The 20142-nt window shown below is 34.3% G+C and overlaps 2 protein-coding genes and 1 long non-coding RNA gene across 5 annotated transcripts in view; 1 reads left to right on the top strand and 2 right to left on the bottom strand.

The window, feature by feature from the left end:
* Nucleotides 1-763: 763 nt before the first annotated feature.
* LOC124308492 (uncharacterized) overlaps nt 764-20142 on the bottom strand; it is a 32273-nt gene continuing 12894 nt past the window's right edge. For all 3 annotated transcript variants that reach the window (XM_046771245.1, XM_046771247.1, XM_046771246.1), the window contains 5 exons: nt 10653-10819; nt 3085-3221; nt 2502-2678; nt 1019-1184; nt 764-947 (listed from right to left, as the gene is read on the bottom strand). In XM_046771245.1, the coding sequence (XP_046627201.1) occupies nt 908-947; nt 1019-1184; nt 2502-2678; nt 3085-3221; nt 10653-10819 (687 nt within the window). In that variant the 3' untranslated portion in view covers nt 764-907. The remainder of the gene's footprint in view (nt 948-1018; nt 1185-2501; nt 2679-3084; nt 3222-10652; nt 10820-20142) is intronic.
* LOC124308494 (uncharacterized) lies at nt 8381-9440 on the top strand. Its single transcript, XR_006909005.1, has 3 exons — nt 8381-8469; nt 8648-8764; nt 9351-9440. It is a non-coding gene; the product is annotated as an uncharacterized LOC124308494 (long non-coding RNA).
* The window catches only part of LOC124308489 (uncharacterized), a 105954-nt gene continuing 102990 nt past the window's right edge, over nt 17179-20142 (bottom strand). The window contains exon 15 of the mRNA XM_046771241.1: nt 17179-17404. The gene's annotated coding sequence lies outside the window, so the exon portion shown is untranslated. The remainder of the gene's footprint in view (nt 17405-20142) is intronic.

The following is a 20142-nucleotide window of genomic DNA, read 5'->3' as shown; positions in this document are numbered from 1 at the left end:
AGATAGGTACGTAGTTTTTGCACATTTTCTAAGATAATAATAGGGCAAATTGCTGTACTGGCGCATATTGCATTAACCAATAATACGTCAACATACAGTGTTGGCTCCCAACTTTTACTTTTTGAGTTTTTCAAACTCTTATTTTCATCTCTCACGATTACATTATATTAATGTGTTACTGGAGTTATGATATAACCAGTGAATGATTTTTTATGTTTTACCGACACTATGCATTTTCCTATTTCGATAAAGATATTTGAAACTTCTATTATATCTGTGCATGACAATTTAAAGTCGAGGCACCTAAAAGTGACGGTAAATGGAATCGACAAATAAAGAAAGAACAATAGTGACGAAAACAGTTTGAATGATTCAAAACGAAATCGGAATTATTTCCATACGTTGTTTGGTGTCCAGAAAAATACAAAAGAAAATGTGTAAAGTGAAATTTTACTAGTGGCCAACGATTAGCTTGTTTTAAAACTGTGATTACGGAATCCCATAAGGGAATTTCGGTTGCGACTATACTTGCAGATGAATAGGCAATTTATAATTCATCTGGAACACGAATTACAGAGAATAAATAAATAAAAACAGCATAAAAATAAAATAAAAATCAATCAAATATAATCGTGGACACGCAAGTATATGTATACAAAGGTGTATAAAACATGTATATATAATATGGATATGCGAATAAATACATATATAATAATACGTACGTTCGTCTGTGTATATAATATAATATAATATATATCTCGATATAATATTGTATATATGTATAATGATTAATTATCGCTAAATGTTAGCTGGCCGTCCTGTGCAGCATAGGAAACTAAAACTTCCTTGGAAGTAGGAAGGGGGTCCAGATTTCGTGTCCCAACGATAACTTGTTCGATTAGCACCGTTACTTCGCGTCGCAGAATCCTGTAGAGCGACGTGTTTTTCTGAAAAGCAAACATTGTTTCCCATTTTTTACCTTGTTGAGATTTTTCTTCGGTGATACGTTTTCTCTTACTTTTCTTTGAACTCGAGATAACAATTAAAGAGCTGGCTAATTGATCGGCAGACGGAAGCTGGGATTCCAAGCTCACTTGCTATTTTAAAAGTAGAGAAAGTGAAACTAAATCCGGCCTCATAATGGAATTCACTCAGGTTTTTTGACGCTAACACAGGAATGTTCCCTGAAATTTTCAGCAGAATCAAGTATGGTTTCCGAGAAATCTAAGACTGGGACTTTATTTATGTTTTATCAACTTTCGGGAGTCTCCGCATTTTTTGTATACGTTAAAACTTCAAAATTCAATTGAAACTAAAACTCTTTTGTCGTAAAATTTTTTTCACACGATCTACAGTATTCGAGTTATATTCAAAATTTGGACATTGTCGGTTTCCGCGTTTATTTTATCGACTGCTAACGACTGAATTTTTTTTAATAAAAAGTTTACAAAAAATCATGCATACAATATCTCATTGACTAACAAAAAGATTTTGCAAAGCCTGATTCAGGTTTGAGAGGTTCAGGGTTTCGGTCAAGCCGGTTAGATATGGAATGCCACATACAGGGTGTTTCCGAGTGAGTAACGCAGTATGTTGGGTTGCCTATCAACAAGGGGTACAAATGCCGTTAAAACAGACCTACAGAGTTACCTACTGATAACTCGGCAGGTGTGTTTTAACGGTATGAGAGCACCTTGGTGGTAGGCAACCGAATATACCGCTGCGTTTACTCGGAAACACCTTGTATACATTGTAATGTATCAACCAAGTTTTCAGGAATTCTAGCGAAGGAAATTTTTATTTTTCAAATAAGTTGATGCCCTCACCCTCCGTGGTTTTGCAATTCAAATAACGAAATATTAAAAAATATTCAACATTCTGTCGTACAATGGAAGTTATTAAAGGTGGAAGGAAGTTGAAAAAGAAAATTAAAACCGCAGGACCGAGGTAAATTTTTATTTTTGAAATTTTTTAATTGATTTTCGAAATATTTCCTCGTTTCGTTCAAAATGGTTTATTCAGGACAATATAATTATTGCAGCTAACGCAATACTAAAATGCAACATTAAAGCAGCTAATATTATTATATTCACTATTTGATCGACACTGACCTCAACGCTTCAAACCGTATTAAATTTTTCAACATTCTGATCGTTGCAAAGAAGAACGGACATTCGAGAAATCTATTTTTCCATGCTTATTTGAATCGGCACGTATTTCGTGATATTTTTTTGTTAAAGCTGAGGTTTTCCCACAGTAAAAATTGATGCCGAAAGAATCTACTTAACAATTCGAAGTTGTCCGGAAAAATTATTAAAAACATGACGTACGAGAAATTTGAAAAAAATTATATCATCGATAAAAGGAAATGGGTGGATTTAAAAATCAAAAGAATACCAAAGCATACTCTTATAAGGTGCTACTGACTCCTGAAGTTACAGATCGATCGCCAACCATGAGATCGAATGGCATGCCATCATTTGGAATTTTGACTCATATACCTGTGTCAGCTTCCGACTGAGGCATGAATTCTTGCAGCTCTTTAATGAGGGCGTTGATTTCTTCAGAGTCTTTTTGTATACTGCACAGTTCCTCCTCGTTAAAGTTTGGGGTTATTGGTTTGCACAAAAGGATCTGGGATATTACGTTACCAATATTTGACGGCCCTGCTTTGCTTTCTGTAAATAGAGAAAAGAGCATATTATATGCAATGATGAAAAGATTGGACGGAAAAAATTTGATTCAAACTAAACTGATTCAAAACGTTTACTTCTGTCGATTTTGTCCGTTCAATATTCTTTTAAATTAGAACTCATCATTTCTAATTATCAAATGATCATTCGATTTTCCTCCTATAAATACATTTTTTCTAATCATTCCAAAATAAAAATTTCCCTCGAACATAACGTGTATTCGGAAAGAATGTCTAAGCCTTGAAGAGAAAAAATTGTCATTTATGAAAACTGCAGGCACATTGACGTTTCTGAAAAACGTGCGTTTAAAACGCGCATGAAAAAACATTAGATCAGACGGAGAAAACAAAAAAAAGAATGTGATTCAGGTGAACGTGTTCCGATTAATTACCGTAGTATCCTGTCATGTCCATGGGGACAATTCGCAGCAGGTTTTTACTCTTGTACAATTCCCGGAGGAAGAGTTGTGTCACGAAAAAGAGTAAAACCAGGTTAGGACTGTCGGCTGGTATTCCCTGATCCATAGCGCTGTAACCAGAAAAATTAATCAAAGGGATTAAAACAACTCGCCAATACTTTGAGCCAGGTCTTATTTCATTTCTATACATATTTCGTTTCAGAATATCCTTGAAAGAAATTATCAGTTTCTACACTACCTTTATTCAACCACCTGAGGTTAATGAATTTCCCCTTTTTACTACTTCATAGTCGCAAGATTTTCTAATGATTCTAGTTGAAAAATCTTGAGCAATGGTCAATTTCCTCACAAATTGAATGATGAAGAAAGAAAGAAAAAAAACAACAGAGAACGTCAAAAAGTCTTTAGGTTGAAATATGTGTGTTTGACACTTGGCTAAAAATGTGGGGTCTTCTTTAATCGTATATTACTATAATGACCGATAAGTAAAGTTTGTCAAGAATAAATTTGTTATTCAACTTGAATAGTTTTTTTTCGAGAATTTTAGCTTCAGAGTTTAGAATTTTAATACGGCATTAAAATTCAGTGTTATTAGATATATGTAAGAGGAGTTCTGAGTCAGTCTGCCTTACCGACCGAGTAGTCAATCGATCAGGATGTACTCAAGCGGTAAAGCAGATTGGCTCAGAACGCCTCTTACATGTCTACTCATGTTATATTCACAATTCATCATAAATTATTTTTCATTACTCGATAGTGTCGAACTTAGATAATAAATAAGGTTTTTGCTCAAGCTTATTGCTGAAATATTATAAAAATTTGAACTATTTTTCTTAATAGTCTGCATAATGGATATGCGACTTCATTTCGCATGTTTTTCAGACGCAAGCTGAGCTACGGGAAATGAAGAAGAGTTTATAACGTGACCCAGAGCCTGGGGCGATATGCCAGGAAGTGTCCTCGACAAACTTGACGCCAAAAGCCCATATAGCCTTCGGCTATCATAGCTCACTTACGGCGTGAACTGACGTTATATTGTTTGTTCAGATAAGGCTAAAATCACTTCGTGTCTCCTAGCTTATACAAAGCTCGTGTCACTTTTATAACTTGCAATTGATAAAACTTATGAAAACTGTGCGTGCTTTTTGTATATTTTTTTAACTCACATTTACCCAATTTTAAACGATCTCCACGACTTGCCAGACAATTTTGTAAGATTTCTTTCTTATCGATATTCCCAAAATTGATACACCCTTTGAGTTTCCATTAATTTTTATGGATATTGATCACTTTTTAGTATATATGGATTAATATTCATTCACATGCGGGGAATTAACATTCAAGTTATTTTACAAACCTAATTATAACACATTTTTTCAATCCAACATAATTATTTAATTGAAGTAAATCGTTTCTAAATAATGCATTAGACTTGATGCACATCGGGTAATTTTTGTAATTAGCGGCTGCACCTATGCCACATATAGATTACAAAAATTACGGTGATCAATGTAAAGTTTATAGTTATACTTTACAGAAGTGATAGAGAATTGAGTGAACTTTAATTATGTATATTGCAAAAGCAGGTAAGGGTAGTTAAAAGAAGTTTTATCGCACGTTTTAGAAGTCATTACAAATTGGTTGAATTTTAATTATCAATGTTGAAAGACTCGTTAACAGTGAAATAAAGTTACATTACTTTTATGAAGTGCAATTGAGTTAACATCTGATTACATTTTTCGCGGCATTTTTGCAAACTTCAAGTGCTTCGCAATTGTTGTACTTCGTCAAAAAAATTTTCTTCATTTTTATTGCAATTTATCCAATCCGAAATCAGAAACATAATTCTTCTCGTTACATGTAGATATAATATTATCATATGTGCCCAGTTTATAACGAATGCATGGAATAATACGACCGCCGTTCTGCATTTAGCGTATGTATCAAACAGTAGCACTTGCACGTAGATGAGTGAGTTATATATGCACAGAAGCAGCACAATGTGTTCATTGACATCGTGTGTTCTGAGCGTGGAAGTGTTTATGCGAGATACGACACACGGAATATTTTTATTGTTGATTTTGCACTAGATAAAAGTTTTTATGAACAAATTTGTCTAGCGCAAACTAGACATATATATAGGTTATATGTACGCCGAATTTTTTAGACAAGTCGGTTCCCCGGTGAAAATTTTTACAGAAATTGGGCCATTCGGTGTTATTTCGTACAGAATCGTGAATATGCATAGTTTTTTTTTTTATAGAATTGTTAATTTTCTTTAAAAATTGTGGTACCTTGTAGATATCCGATTGAAAAAATTCAAATTTTCATAAAAATCTTCAAGTTCTTACGAGAAACAGTCCACATTTACAATAATGTACGAAAACAATTTTTTTGTACAAAATTCTACGAAATGTTCTAATTTCCCCAAAAATTCGTAAAAAATCGTAGAAATCATTTTCACCAGGGTTACATTGGCCACGCAGAATCAGTCACCGGCGCCATCATCGGCTGGCTGCAAAATAGGCTCAATCTTCGTAAGCGTTATATAACCCAACAATGCAAAATTCAAATAGGTTATGTTACGTTTACGAAGATTGAGCCTCTTTCGTCGCTAGCCGGCGGTGGCGCTGCGGGCTGATTCTCCATTGCCAACGTAACCGATTAGTCCAAAAAATTAGATGTCTCAGAATCACTGTGACCATGTGTGCACGGATACTGGGAACAAACGGTGAAACTTTGCAGGCTGTGTGATCGTCTACGTATGTGAAACAGTATGTCGTGTGACAAGGGACAAAAGTTGGGGATTGGGACGGGCGTGAAGTTTGCGCCTGAGCGAAGCTAGCGCGGTAATCACACGACTTGCGATCGTCAACTTTTGTCCCTAGTCACATACGATATTTCTTATGACAAGTGGATGAAAACTTGTGGGGCCTTACGTGGTCATTTTTCGGGTCGCGAGTGGTCAATTTCTCATCCCTAGGGACGAAAGTGAAGTAATTGTGAACTGCGCATGCGCGAACCTATCTTAACAACACTAGCTGAGATGAAATTCGCTACTTTCGTCCCGGTAAAATTCTACGCAAAGCCCAAGTTGTTATGCACGTGTGATGAAAAATAATTTAATTTTATCGGTCGGCCAGGTGTTCTGGTAATATTTTCGTTTGCAGGTCAGAGGAGCCAACTTGAAAGTTGAAACGAGTTACGAGATGTCAAGGTCTCTCGATTTAAGCTGCGAATTGACATCAGTCGTTAACAACTTAACGATGAAAGTTTGTCAAAGGGTATAGCCGGGTTAATATGGGAAATCTGCCCCCGCGGATTTTTTGACTCGCACTTAGAGGATCGATTTGGTGTCGAATAAAAATAATTCACCTAAATTTTTAGCTCTTTAACCTAAACGGTTTTCGAGATTTTCAAAAAAAAATGTTTTTTAGATTTTATTTTTATTTTTATAGTAAAATTCAAAATTAATCAATGATGATTTCGTTTCCTAATTCTTAGGAGTCTAAGACATGAAAAAAAAATGTGATCATGATTCTTAAACGAAAGACCAATTTTTAGCGAAGAAAATAAAATTAATTTTTTTTTTTTCAGCCTTTTTGAAAGGCGTCACTCACTGAATTTTGTCAGAAAATGTCTTTTATACTCCTCCATACTTTGGAATTTTTTCGAATTTTTTGAAGTGGTGCAACAATGCCAAAAAAATTAGAAAAACTCATTTTTTTTTTGAGAAAAAATCGGTTGTCCTTCGATGCTCGCTTGTTCTGCAGCTGAATCTTTAGTGATCTTGACTTTAGGTGGTCTTGATGGAATTATTCGACACTTACTACAAAAAGTATCATTAATAAACACTCTCTTTCCAATTTTTTCTGTCGCATTATTAGCCTCATCAATTGTCATAATAACTTTTTTATAGCCAACTGTTTTACGCAAATAATTGTTACAATTAATGCATTTTTTATCAACATCCATTCTAAAATCAAGATTTAAATTACGTATTAGAATTGTAGAAATATACAAACAGATTAAATATAAAAAACTTTACTTACTTGAGTGGAAGTAATCAACCGTAATATTATTCAACGTTAAAAAATAATATCTTATAATGATGATAAGATATAAAATAACAAAAATGATATTTCAGTGTTATTTGATCGTGGAACTTATAAATAGTCCCAATAGAAATGTACTAGATCAATTAATAAATTAATTGCAATTTAATACATACAATGACACGAATGTCATAAACCAGGAAGGCTACTTTATGGTTAGGTTACCTATAAAAGCAAGACCTTGGAAGAAGTGATTAATAGTTACTGAAAATCCTAACAGACGGCGTAAGCCAAAACAAAAAAAAAAAAAAAACAGACATATATTTAAACGCAAGATTTCGGAGACAAAGTGAGTTTTTAAGTTCATTGATATTGTTGCACCACTTCAAAAAATTCTAAAAAATTCCTGAGTATGGAGGAGTATAAAAGACATTTTCTGACAAAATTCAGTGAGTGACACCTTTCAAGTCTAAAAAAAAAAAATTTAATTTTCTTTTCTTCGCTAAAAATTGGTTTTTCGTTTAAGAATCATGATCACATTTTTTTCACGTCTTAGACTCCTAAGAATTGGGAAAAAAATCATCATTGATTAATTTTGAATTTTACAATAAAAATAAAAATAAAATCTAAAAAACAGGTTTTTTTGAAAATCTCGAAAACCGTTTAGGTTAAACAGCTAAAAATTTAGGTGAATTATTTTTAAACAATAAACAATGGGGATCAATATATAAGTCGACTTGAAAGAGTTTTCCGAACGAGCGAATGGATGGATGGATAAAAGAATAAATGGATAATGAATGTAACAATTACAATGAATGATTCGACAAATAAATTGATTCTTGAATGGTTGAACGTGAAATGAGTGAATTAATACATCCATTGGTTTATGAATGGATCAATGAATGAACGAAAGAATAACGGCTGAATAAGGAGTGAATAAAGAAATGAGTGAGTTAGTAAATTTTGAATCGCACGAACTTGGTCAGTGAAAGATAATGAATGAGTTGAAACAATTAACACGAAGTATTATACTAAGGGAACGAACAGTGATCAATAAACATTCGTTATTACCCTCCTTCGAAAGATGACTTACAACAGGTAAAATCTTGCTGGAAAATAATAATAACAGGAACAAGTAGATAAAAACCACAATGTATCGTATCGTGACGATGTATATCTTATGACTAATTATGCTTTTTCCGTTGGTTTACCAGACTAGTTTCCTGATTGGTTGAAGGTTCAGGCTCCTGGAACAACCGAGCCGAACTCTTGTTCGAGGTCTGGAAAGATTCAGTTGCTATAGGTATATTATATAGTGTATTCGTTATAAGAACGATTCGTTTGAAAAGGCCGAGTGAAAACGACGGAGGGAAAAATGTTGCAATTAAGGGATTCGTTATACGGTACAGCTCTTACCCGGAGATTTTTCCTCTGTGGAGAAACCTCACTGCCAGCGTTAATGAAACCTTGAATTTTTTAAGCTCACCTCTCCTGTTCTCAAACTTAAAGTTACTCGACATCTTGAGTGACGAGCAGCAGCATCTTACATCTATAGACTCCGGAGTTTCATCACGATTCTACATATAGACGCCCTCTAGGTACTACAGCGATCAATATAATTAGTTCTCGATTTCTAATTTCATATTTCAGTGGTTCAGGTGCTAGCTGAATTCTTAAATTTGTTCAAATGCAGTAGCTTTGAGCTTTTTAAGCAGCGTATGAGTACGAACAACTTTGTATCGTCGCCTTTACTTTATTCTAGAATACTCTATGAAATTATATCACGGTTAATTAAATTAACACTCCGTGAATACAAGCTTGGCTACATCGACGTTGGAACCTTCTGTAGACAAACTTACATAGTAAATTTCAACTAGGTTCCATGAATTCGACAAGATTCCATTTTTTCCCTAGAAACTTACACTAGAATCTAAAATCTACTCCGAGTTTCTATACACGTGTTCCCACAAATGTGAATGAGACCTAAAAAAAATTGATTACTTCGTACATACGACTGACAGCGAATCAATGTTGTTCCAAATCTTGAATGCTTCGAAATTTTACTACATAACATAAAGATTGATTTATCATGGATTACAATTGACTACTGATTAGTCAATCAGGTTAGAAATGTCGAGTAATTAAACGGATTTGTCATTTTCAACTAATGCTTTCTTTTCGCAGGGTAACCGCCTCATCGCATCTTGGCGAGGGATCAACTTGTCTGGATATCAAAGGAAAACTACGAACACCTACCCAGTGGTGTGTGGAAAGTAATCGCTATTATCCCGGTTCTGTTACTAATTTATGGATACGCATGCGTGCATTGGGTTTCTCAGTATCGCCTATCGGGATGTAACCTACAGTTCTTACAAGCTCACCTGAATTACCATGCATAATTGAAGCAGGCAATAACGATCTGCTAATACTGATTACCCAGCATACATATTTTGCGTATACTTACACATTGCTAATTTACTCAGTAATACTTGCGGTTAACAATCCTCATTAAAACCGATCTCGGAAACGGTAAAATTTCAATCACGATTCAGTAGTAAGGTAATAGTAACTATATATGGTAATTTGTCCCACACGTTCAGTGTTCCAAAATTTGATCTCGGACTAACTATGAGTGAAAAGATGCAGAAATAATCAGTTCTGGGATCTAAATTTTGCTGCTTAAACTTGTGGAGAATGTTTGTAAAGTGTTTCGGTTACAGCAGAATACTGATTTCCAGAATGAAGAAATCAACATGGCCGTCATCAGCCCACCTGAGACCGTATTTCGGCTCTGAGGAGATTTCTAGCGCTTAGAAGTTATCCAGTCTTGTTCCAAACTGAAGAACAAAATGGCACGAATAGATCGGTTGCAATTTCACCCCTAATAAAAGCCCTGATGCTGAAAATTGAGCGCGTAAAACTGTCCGTTTTACTACTTGTGCAAGTCTCGTTATACATATGTCTCAATGTATTAGTTTGTAACATTATATGGGGCATATACATACCTCTAGACATGGGTACCTATGTGAATTTTTCATAAAAAAAAATATGAGATAGGTTGACAGTGCTAATCAGAATAGATCTCGTCTCAATTCCTATTGAAATTATTCTCGCAGACTTTACCACCTTCCGTTATACCTGGAGGCATTTTTAATGTATAAAGCTCTCATCGTTGACTAATTGGTTCCGAAAAGGCCTCTCTTTAGCGAGTACGCTGGTATTCACTCTGCTGCCTATTCATTATGACGGACAATGAAGCTGAAGAAGTTATTAAGCGTGACTGTTATAAAAAAAAAAACTGCATCTTTTTTGATCTATTGTAAAAATGATGCTTCTAGAATTCGCACACTGAACACATCAAAGAAAAAATAGGTCATGAGATAAAAATCGAGGCAAATTATTTGAGGTTATATGAGCGTTAGAACCACCAAATAACGCATATATTATTGAACAAGGTGAAGTAAAGTATCGATTAATAAAACTCACGTGCGGATCTGTGGTAAGACCAGTTGCGAAGTATTTTTACAAGCTTCGACGCAACTTCGACGAAGCTTCCGGATCTTTTCGCGAAGTTCGGGACTGTCGCGTGGTTGACCAATGTTAATTAACAAGTCCCGGAACTGGGCGACCTGGCTGTTTATGTCTTGAATTTGCTGGAAGTAAACAACATTAACTTGAGATTATTTAATGTACGGTGAAAGCGACCCGAGTATATGAAAAAATATGGTATTAGGGAAAGATTTTCTTTAACGAGACAAGTGCCCACCTAGCGGCAATCGCGGGACTAAATAAGGAACGGTAATTTTCTTATATTCGTGGTGATTCCTGAACGATTCAGCGAAGTTGAATGTGAAAAAAGGGAAGAAGATGAAGTTAAAAATTTATCATTTTCGTATTCAACCTCGACAATGTCAGATATATTGTGTATACGATAAATTATGGAATTATTTCTGGTGTAATTACGAATTGACTTAAATAGACGTATAATATCGATTTGAAATGAGTAATAAAAATTTTTATGCCCTTTGCAGATCAACATTTGTCATTCTTCTGTGATTTTCATCATCTGTTGGCATCACAATACGACGGATCAAATACATCGTGATAATTTCAGCGCAGAGTTATATAATCCATCGATTCGTTGACGTATATATAACGTGATAAATAAAATTGTATGTATTTGTTGCGCAGCTATAAATGGATTATACGTACCATCGCATGGCGGGCTATCAATTATTTTTTAACGATTATATTGGTTGTAACTTGCGTACGAAGGACGCATAGAATGACTACAGTCCCAGTGAAAAATGTCCCGAACGTAAAAAATTGCGAAATGAGAATTCAAGAAAGTCAGTAAATTTTCTGTAACGCGCCTGAGTTAGATTTTTCATCAAAATAATCCGTATCTGAATATAAACTTACGAGTTTATTGTTTATATTATATCTTTATGTACAACGTTCCTTTTTTTCTAATTTAGTTGTCGTTGCGGAGTTCAAGGAAAAATTTATTGATCAGGATAATTCGTAGGAAATTCATTTATGAAAGAATTGAGACGTAATTCGAGAAAAGTTTGATTGTCTAAAAGTATAACACTGGGTTTAACTACCAGCCAATTTCTGTAAAATAATAACAATCGTACGATTTATTCGTCGGTGGTTATATCTTCTAAAATAAGTAACAATGTTTTGGAAAATGGTTGAGATGTTCTGTGTTTGAGAAATAGGATAAAATGTATTTTTTAAAAAGCCTGCTTAGCTTAACGAATATTAAACTTTCGATTAAAATATCAAAAAAAAAGAGCTACAAGTAGCCAAATTGAAATTTTCTCCCGAGTTACAGTGATCGTACCATTTGTTTAAAAATTCTCTTCTCTGTGTTGAAAAATCTGCAAGAATTATACCGGATGAGAAAAAATGCATGTTGAAATCGACGAACGTAATTTAGTATTTTGTTCTACAGGTCAATACGTAATATGTCAAAATCACGTACATTTCATACATTTGTACATCGCATCGGTATACGAAAGCATTACGCAGATAGATCAATAAGCAATATTGCCTTCTTTCATTCTTTAGGGATGTGTAATTTGGTTGTTTTCACTGGGAATCCAAAATACTGTGGTATTTACTCGGAGATATTCTGTAGACACAAAACGATCCCCGCGTATAGAGGATAGCGGTTTGTACATATTTACTCTTGACCCTCGTTGCGATAATGTGTACAAGGTACAGGCGCAATACACGCAAGCATGTGGTTACACACAGATACAGTAAAGGCGTAATTTTGTCGAATCAATTTTATCACCAGCCCTTTTTTTTTTTATTTCTCTACCCAATTACTGGCCAATCAATGTTGCACAGAGTCAAGAAATAATCGATTAATCGAGTATAACCGATTATTTTTCCACACGATCGATTTTTTGTTTTTTAATCCCATTAACGATGCGATACAATATCAATTTATGTGATTAAAGTATCAATTATTATCATTGTCTTACTTGCTAAGTACCTACTTGATGTAATACGTAAAAGATAAACGAATATTTTCACCTGATTTTGAAAAATATTTGGAATAAAACTGTAAACTGTCAAAAAACTTTTCCGTTATTGAGACTCCATATTGGAATATACGAAATTTCGGTTTCGAATGCGCCGTTTCAAAAAAAAAAAAGAAAAAAAAAATACGAAATAATCCATCAATCGATTAATATTGAATATTGATTGTTGGACTGGTTTAATCGATGCATCGTTTATTTTTAGCTGAGTGAAATAAAAAAAAAAAAAAATAAAAAACGCAACTGTGGCTAATTCTAATATTTTTGAAATCATTTCTGGTAGCTGCTTCGTCGTATGTAAAATCGAACGTTAATGCGATCATATTAAAATTCCTTAGACCCGAACTTTATGTACAGCTGGAATTTACAATTTAAAATTTTTCTCCGTGTTACAAAAAGACAGTTTTTACAGTACACGCAGTTGAACTCAATTCACTTTCACTTTGAAAATAACGTTTAGAAGTATAAACTGTTTTGGTATATAAAATTGCGAACTAAATTCGCTTCCACTTTTAAACCTCGATCTTATCATTTCTTCGCTGTATTAGCTTTTTACCTGGACTGTACGTCAATCCATTACATTTCAAGTAACAGCATATAATATGTACGTAAATATTTTTGTGGAAAAATGAAGTTGAAAAATTTGTGAGTAATTCACTGTACTATATTAACTTTGATTGATTTATTGATCTTCCTTTGATACTCATGTCAGTAGAACGATTTCACGGTTGAACTGACTTCATCTCTAACATTATACTTATAAGTATACCCCTCAAAAATAAGTGATGCAATCCTTATTTTTAAATCAATTAATTCTGCATTATTACCGAGAAATCCTTAAAAATTGATTTTCGGGGGGGTAAAAATTTGGCGTAGTTTTTACCCCGTGAAATGCCAAATTAGCATATAAAAAATACGTGTTCAATGTTTTTTGATGCACTGTAACATATCACAGAATGACGATAATCAGTGAGGTAAATCTCGGGTACTTTTCCGCTTAGAATTAAGATAAAAATTCTATACTGCAGGACGATATTTGTGCGAAAAAAATCTAATGTTCAAACTTTGTTCCAATAAAAAATATCATCCCAAGTTGAAACAGTCTGATGAATTATCATTCAACCCCTTGACTATCAGCGACACACGTACGGGCAGAAAAAAGTCTTGCCACTTTTGTGTGAGTATTGGAAAAAAAAAACTATGTTTTCACCGGATCGATTTAACTATAATTTGGCAAATCGTCGTTTTTGATGTCGCTAAATTACAGGATGACTCCATCAAATTTTTTTTTCCAACACAAAAGTGGCACGAAAATCTTATTTCCACATGACTGCCAAGGAGTCAACATTGTCCTACGTATTTTATACTGAGTAAACGACGAAAGCTTTCGATTTATTCCTGACCGTTCTCCTCTTCAATCCCCGTTTATTCATCCAGCCAGCAGTTTTCGGTAACTGTGGTATCCGCGTGCCCCTTTATATTAAAATACGTGTTGCACCAGCAGTGGCACGTAGGCAAGTGAGGTGAGCAGCAGGTAGACAGGATCTCCTTTTATTTTCGTGGAGTCCTTATAACGCTTAGTAACAAAAATACAGTGCGAAGTTTGTACGTTGAGAGGTGAACGAGGGAGAGGTAGAATAAATATAACAGGAAGTAAGATGGAAACGAAGACGAAGCGGTAGAAGAGGAATGGCAAGGAAAGAAAAGACGGAAGAGATGGAAAAAATAAATGCCTTGAAACGGGTTCTTCGGCTATAGGCGAACGTATACTTCATGCCTTTTTCGACCGCCAATGTCTCCGACATATCCCCCGGAGGATTTTCCCTTTTCCTTCTTTCTCCCTTTTCCCTCGAGTCGGCACCGCAGCTTGAAATACGACGTCACGCCTGACTGGAGTGAATTATCTGATTTTTGTAACTCCTCACGAAGTTACTGAGAAGAATTTCAGTTGTTTTTATTGTTAGAAAATTCTACATCGAGAGGAAGGATGATCTGAGTCAAGTGATGTTCGTTTGATAAATCCTATAGTCAAATGCGGCGAACGCAAATAACTTACTTAATTCAACGAGATGCTTTTGTCGGACAAAATACTTGCGAGAACTTGATACAAGAATTAAATCAGATCTTTCGATGATGATGCTAGCAATCAATTTATTCAAGATAATACGGCTTGAGTTCTTTCCAAGGATGTGAATTTTGTATGAAAAAAAATGTATGATTCCAATGACTGAAAAATTGATTGAAGGCACCTCGAACCGTTTTGATTCAAAAATATGAAAATGGTGTATCGAAGCAAGTTAACCTTGTTCTAATCCATGTTTTTTGTCAAGTCGTAAGTTCAATGATTGAAGCAGGAAATGAATTTTGTTGTTACAAAAATTTCTTGCATTGACTCATGTATGAGCATTAGAGTTATTCAAGCGCACAAAAGTCACACTTCGAATGTTATCATTAATAATTCGGTCGACTCAAAATTTTATGGGTAGAACCCGGATACTTATTGATGTCTGTGCAGGGAAATAAATTGCACATGTATCAATATTTCTTGTTCATTTGTCGTCAATACCAGTTTCGATGACTCGAAACTTGGTATTATGGTTTCTTCGGGTGTAGTAAGTCTGATGAAAAATTTGACCTACGTTATCCGTCTCTGTTTTCGTAGCCGACTACCCGGTTTTACAAATATCTCTGAAGCTACTTCTGTAGCGAGAAAGTTCACCGCCTAGTGGCCGTTTATAGTACTAGAATGCTGATGTTTACGATGAATATATTTTATACATTTTCCGCTTATTTCAACGTTAAATCAACATAAAGACAATGTGATAAGTTCCTTCTTTTTTATTCGGTGCACAGAATTATACTTTTCGGTTTTTACGAAAAATAAAAACAGTCAAAGACTGTTTAGCAACCACAACTAGAAATTTCTCTCGATGCGATATTGAAATTGATGAGAATGCCTCAGGATTTTCTATTTCATCCTTTAAACCGTATGAGAAACTACTAACGTGAACAGAATAAACGGATTGCAAATGAAAATTGATCAATTTTTATGCATATTTCAGATATTTGCGTGGCTGTAAAAATACTTGGTATTTTTTAATTGAACTTTGAAACAGATTATTGTCGATACTTGAATTGACAGAACTAGTCATGAATCTGATTACAAAATTGTAAGACTCTGAATTACGAAAATGTTTCAGCTAATTTTACAAAAATCACTTTCCCCAAGTTTTTTCTATCCCTGGTAACGTAACTGATCTGAAAACATCGAATAATTCGAACATAAAATTCTATACGGCGGATGAGAACATGTTCGAAACTTGTGATGCGTTCAAAAATTAGGTTTGCAAGGATTTTAGATTTGTCGAAACGAAAATTACTATAAAAAAGACAGTTGATAAGGTCTAAAACTTTTTCAGATTTCGAAAAAATTATTACTACATGTTTTTTCTCAATTTTTGGTCTAAGCACATCAGTTTGACTATTTTTTCACACTACCGACATAAAATGTTTAATCTGCGACGAAGGATCTTGTTTGAGATTTTTTACGGCGTGATCAGTTTGCGTGTTGGGTGAGTCGAAAGAGCATGTTTGCACAAATTCTATAAATAAATTTTTTCGCACTTTAACCGCGTTGGGTTGAAAGAAATATTTTGAACACCCTACTCGCCATTACAAACTATATAATAAATTTTCATACTTCAGTAACAAGTTATCCTCCACTTTGAAGTGAAGTAAAACAAGTGTCATTCGGTTTTTAAAAGAAAACAAATACATGTGTCAAATATAAAGAGTCCAAGGGACATAGGAAACATGAATACGTTCGTCATTAGCTCTCTCATGATTGTTTTTAACCCTTCGACCAATAGCGATAAGTATTCTTCACCACCAAGTTTAAATCTACTTTTTGTACATTTAAAGAACTTTGCAGCATATTTCTTTGCAGTTTTTTGCTATTTCCGATATTTGACACAAGTTTTTAGGGTGGCTGATTGCGAATCTAAAATGGGATTTTAAAAATTCAAGATGGCGGATTCAATATGGCGGACGAATATTTCAAATTTCATCGAATCCGGAGAAAAAAAACACTGACTAGGGGTTTTCGCGGTTGCTGATTACGAATCTGAAATCGGATTTTGAAAATTCATTACGGCGAATCCAATCAGTGACCCCGAAAACCCCTGCATAGAGTCTTCTGACCGTATTCGATGAGATTTGAAATTTTCGTCCGCCATATTGATTCCACCATCTTGAATATTTGAAATCTGATTTCAGACTCGTAATCGATGACCCCAAAAATCACAGAATACTATCCGGTTATAGAAATTGGCTGAGCAGAATAACGTGTGCGTAAAAGGGTTAAACTGTAACTCGCTGTCTTGCATGCGGCATGCGATTGGCGGGCCTGTCGAATATTTCAATTAATTCATTCGAAAAGACAATTTCCGAACCATCAACTGATTGCGTATATAGGTGACGGTTGGGGGATGGAGGGGGGTTGGGATCTGGCTTGCGCTGCACTTGTAATCGGACCCATCGGACAGAAACCGTCGCTTCGCTGCCAAATCAATTTATCCATCTGCTGATCCAATTTTTTTTCTCATCTTCCTTCACATCTAAGAATGTATCGGGTGTACAGTCCGGTCAAATCATCGTCCAATGTGAAAAATTACGAAGTAAATACTAAAAGAGTGCAATTTTTCAAGAGTCTTCAAGTTGTTGGTTCGTAGATATGACCGTAAAGTTCAAGACTTATTGATCAACGTAACGAAGAGAAAAGCAAACTTGATAAGCAATAAATTGAGATTTTGGTTATTATTCGATGTATAGAATCAAACTTTATTTATTTAAATATAAACTCACGCGGAATTTATTTATTTTTTTTTTCTCCGACCCGTACTCAATTATTATTTTTTAATAAAAGTGATTTAAATGCAAAACTGAAGTTTGTTTAACTGTTATTTTTAATCAATGTTTGAGAAAGTAGGTAATTTTTCTTATAATCCGAAATATAGTTCTGGTTTCTACGATAGCAAACTTCATTCGATGAAACAGTTATTTCTTTTATTAGTAGCGTGGAAGAAATCAAAATTTGGTATCTAGAAACCAGACTCAAAATTTGTCAAGATTCGTTTTGTTCGTGATTGTTGATTACCGATAAATTATTCGAATCTGTATTTTTATTGAGCCTTAAATTGGTCAAAAAGAACTTGTAAAATCGATACACAGTTTTGATGCAATAAACTGTAGAGTTTCTTTTCAAAGAATATTTCATTTACTCAAAATCGATGTCAGGAAATTTATGTGGGATTGATTTACGAAAAAATGAAACTTAACTGTTGCAATTTTTAATTGCTTTTTAAATCAAGATCACAGTTTCCGTAATTCGTATTCAAAACTTTTTGCTTGGACTTTACGCCTGATACACTCTTAAATAAGATAGAACGATCAAAAATATGACGAATTGCATGTTTTGATTCAGAGGTTTTCTAAATAATGATGACTACGCCGATTAACTTTTGTATTTTCATTTTTTAAATTTTCATGGAATTATATTTTTCATTTCAGTGAATTAGTGAAACACAATTATACGAACAATTAAATAAGCAATGGTGAAGTGGAATTGAACGATTCTATTAAATTTCTCGCTATTTCAAAGCAGTTAGAAGCGAAAAGCCTCGACCGAAGATCTTGCGTTTATAATTTCAGTTTCTCATTTTGTAGCGTTTCTCGATAAATCGACATATATTACAAATTTTCTAAATTGATAACCACTGAAATTCACCTAAAACAAACAAGCAAATAAATATTGAGTTTAAACCGTACAACCTCTTTAAATCTCAACTTAACATTCAAATCTCTCGGCTGTTTTTCAACCTGACTTCCTGAAATAAAAAGAGACCGGCATGAGGTTGATGTCTGAAAAGTTTTAATCGGGTCAAATGTTCTCCTTGAATTCTGAAGCGCGGAATGACCGCGCAGAAATTCTTTGCACATTTTAATACCGAAAGGACTGCAGCGATGCGGGGAGGGTGGCTGCATTATATTCTCTATTTTATACCGCAGTATGCTGGCTGTTTTTCTGTCTCGTGTTCATCTCGCGTGACTCAGACTCGGAGCGACTTAATTTTAAGCACTCGTTTTTAAGACCCTAATTGGCGGTACGATGAAAATCTTTACTTGCATTTAATGTGCTTAGAAAAATTGAAGAATATTGCACGGCCGAAAAATTTGTTCAATTTATTGAATTTCAATGTCGAAGAAAGTTATTTGCAATTTCGACAAGCGCCAACAATCAAATATTCCATTTCTCATGGCGTAGATTTTTTCAATCATTCTCAAATTGTTGGACCAAACTCGAAACATCGACGTGAAATTTTACGTAATACGATCTGTTCATGTACGATCGATGTTTTGTTTTGCTCGAGAATTAGCGACATCGATATTTGAAATCACAGCAACGATCGATCAACTTGGAATTTGGACAAAAACGAGTCATTTCGTTGTCAAACAATAATCATCGATTTTTTTTATGCCCATATCTAATAGCTTCATTTTAATTCTATCAAGCAAATCTTCGTTATTTACGAAAATAAGAGTTTATCATTTTGTGAAGAGATTATTCGGTTAGAAATATTCTAAAAGGTTTTTATTAATATAAAAAAAGTTAGGATTTTTTCTACCACTTGTTCAAAATGGATAAATTAAGCTGACCTATATTTACATGCATATTATATAACATGATAAACAAGGCACTGTAGATGATGCCAGAATTATTAATTCGCCATCAGCACGCGTCTGGGCAAGTTATTATTAGCGCGGAGATTATAAAAGACGATAATAAATTTCCAGAATTGGTTTTTCGCTTGTATGAATCGCTCGAGTATAACCCTCGAATAGTATATTTTTATAATACAGGCTTTATAGCTACCGTAGAAGGAAGATTTATGAACGTTTATAAACTCGTCCGAAGGTTTAAACAGGCCAAGTACAATCTGGAGGGGTGTCTTTAAGGTGCTGTAAGAACCGCGTAAAAAGAAAAAAGCATGCTTTTTAAGGATGAAAATATCCTCAACTCTTCAACGAGTATTTAACACAGGGTACGAAAAATAATTGAAAATAAGATCTCATTCACTTTGCTGATCAAACATCGTGTGACTGTTTGCCTAAAAAAAATTTTTAATTTATTTGCGTGCTGCGATGATTTTTCCAGGAGTGGAATAAATTTTCCTTAAAAACTCTAGAGTCGACTGGTACGTCGAATTTTATTTTAAACTTCTAAACGAACGAAAAATCTTGGCTGAGATTTATTCGATTTTACTCAACGCAACGAAAATTTTTCAACAGTAGTTGCTGCACAGTGTCCTTTAATTGTTTTTTACCTCAGCCGAAAAATACATTTCTAGATACAAAATGAAAAT

This window comes from Neodiprion virginianus, chromosome 7 (genome assembly GCF_021901495.1).
Source record: "Neodiprion virginianus isolate iyNeoVirg1 chromosome 7, iyNeoVirg1.1, whole genome shotgun sequence".
Lineage (NCBI taxonomy): Eukaryota > Metazoa > Arthropoda > Insecta > Hymenoptera > Diprionidae > Neodiprion > Neodiprion virginianus.
This window is presented reverse-complemented; position numbering and strand designations above follow the sequence as displayed.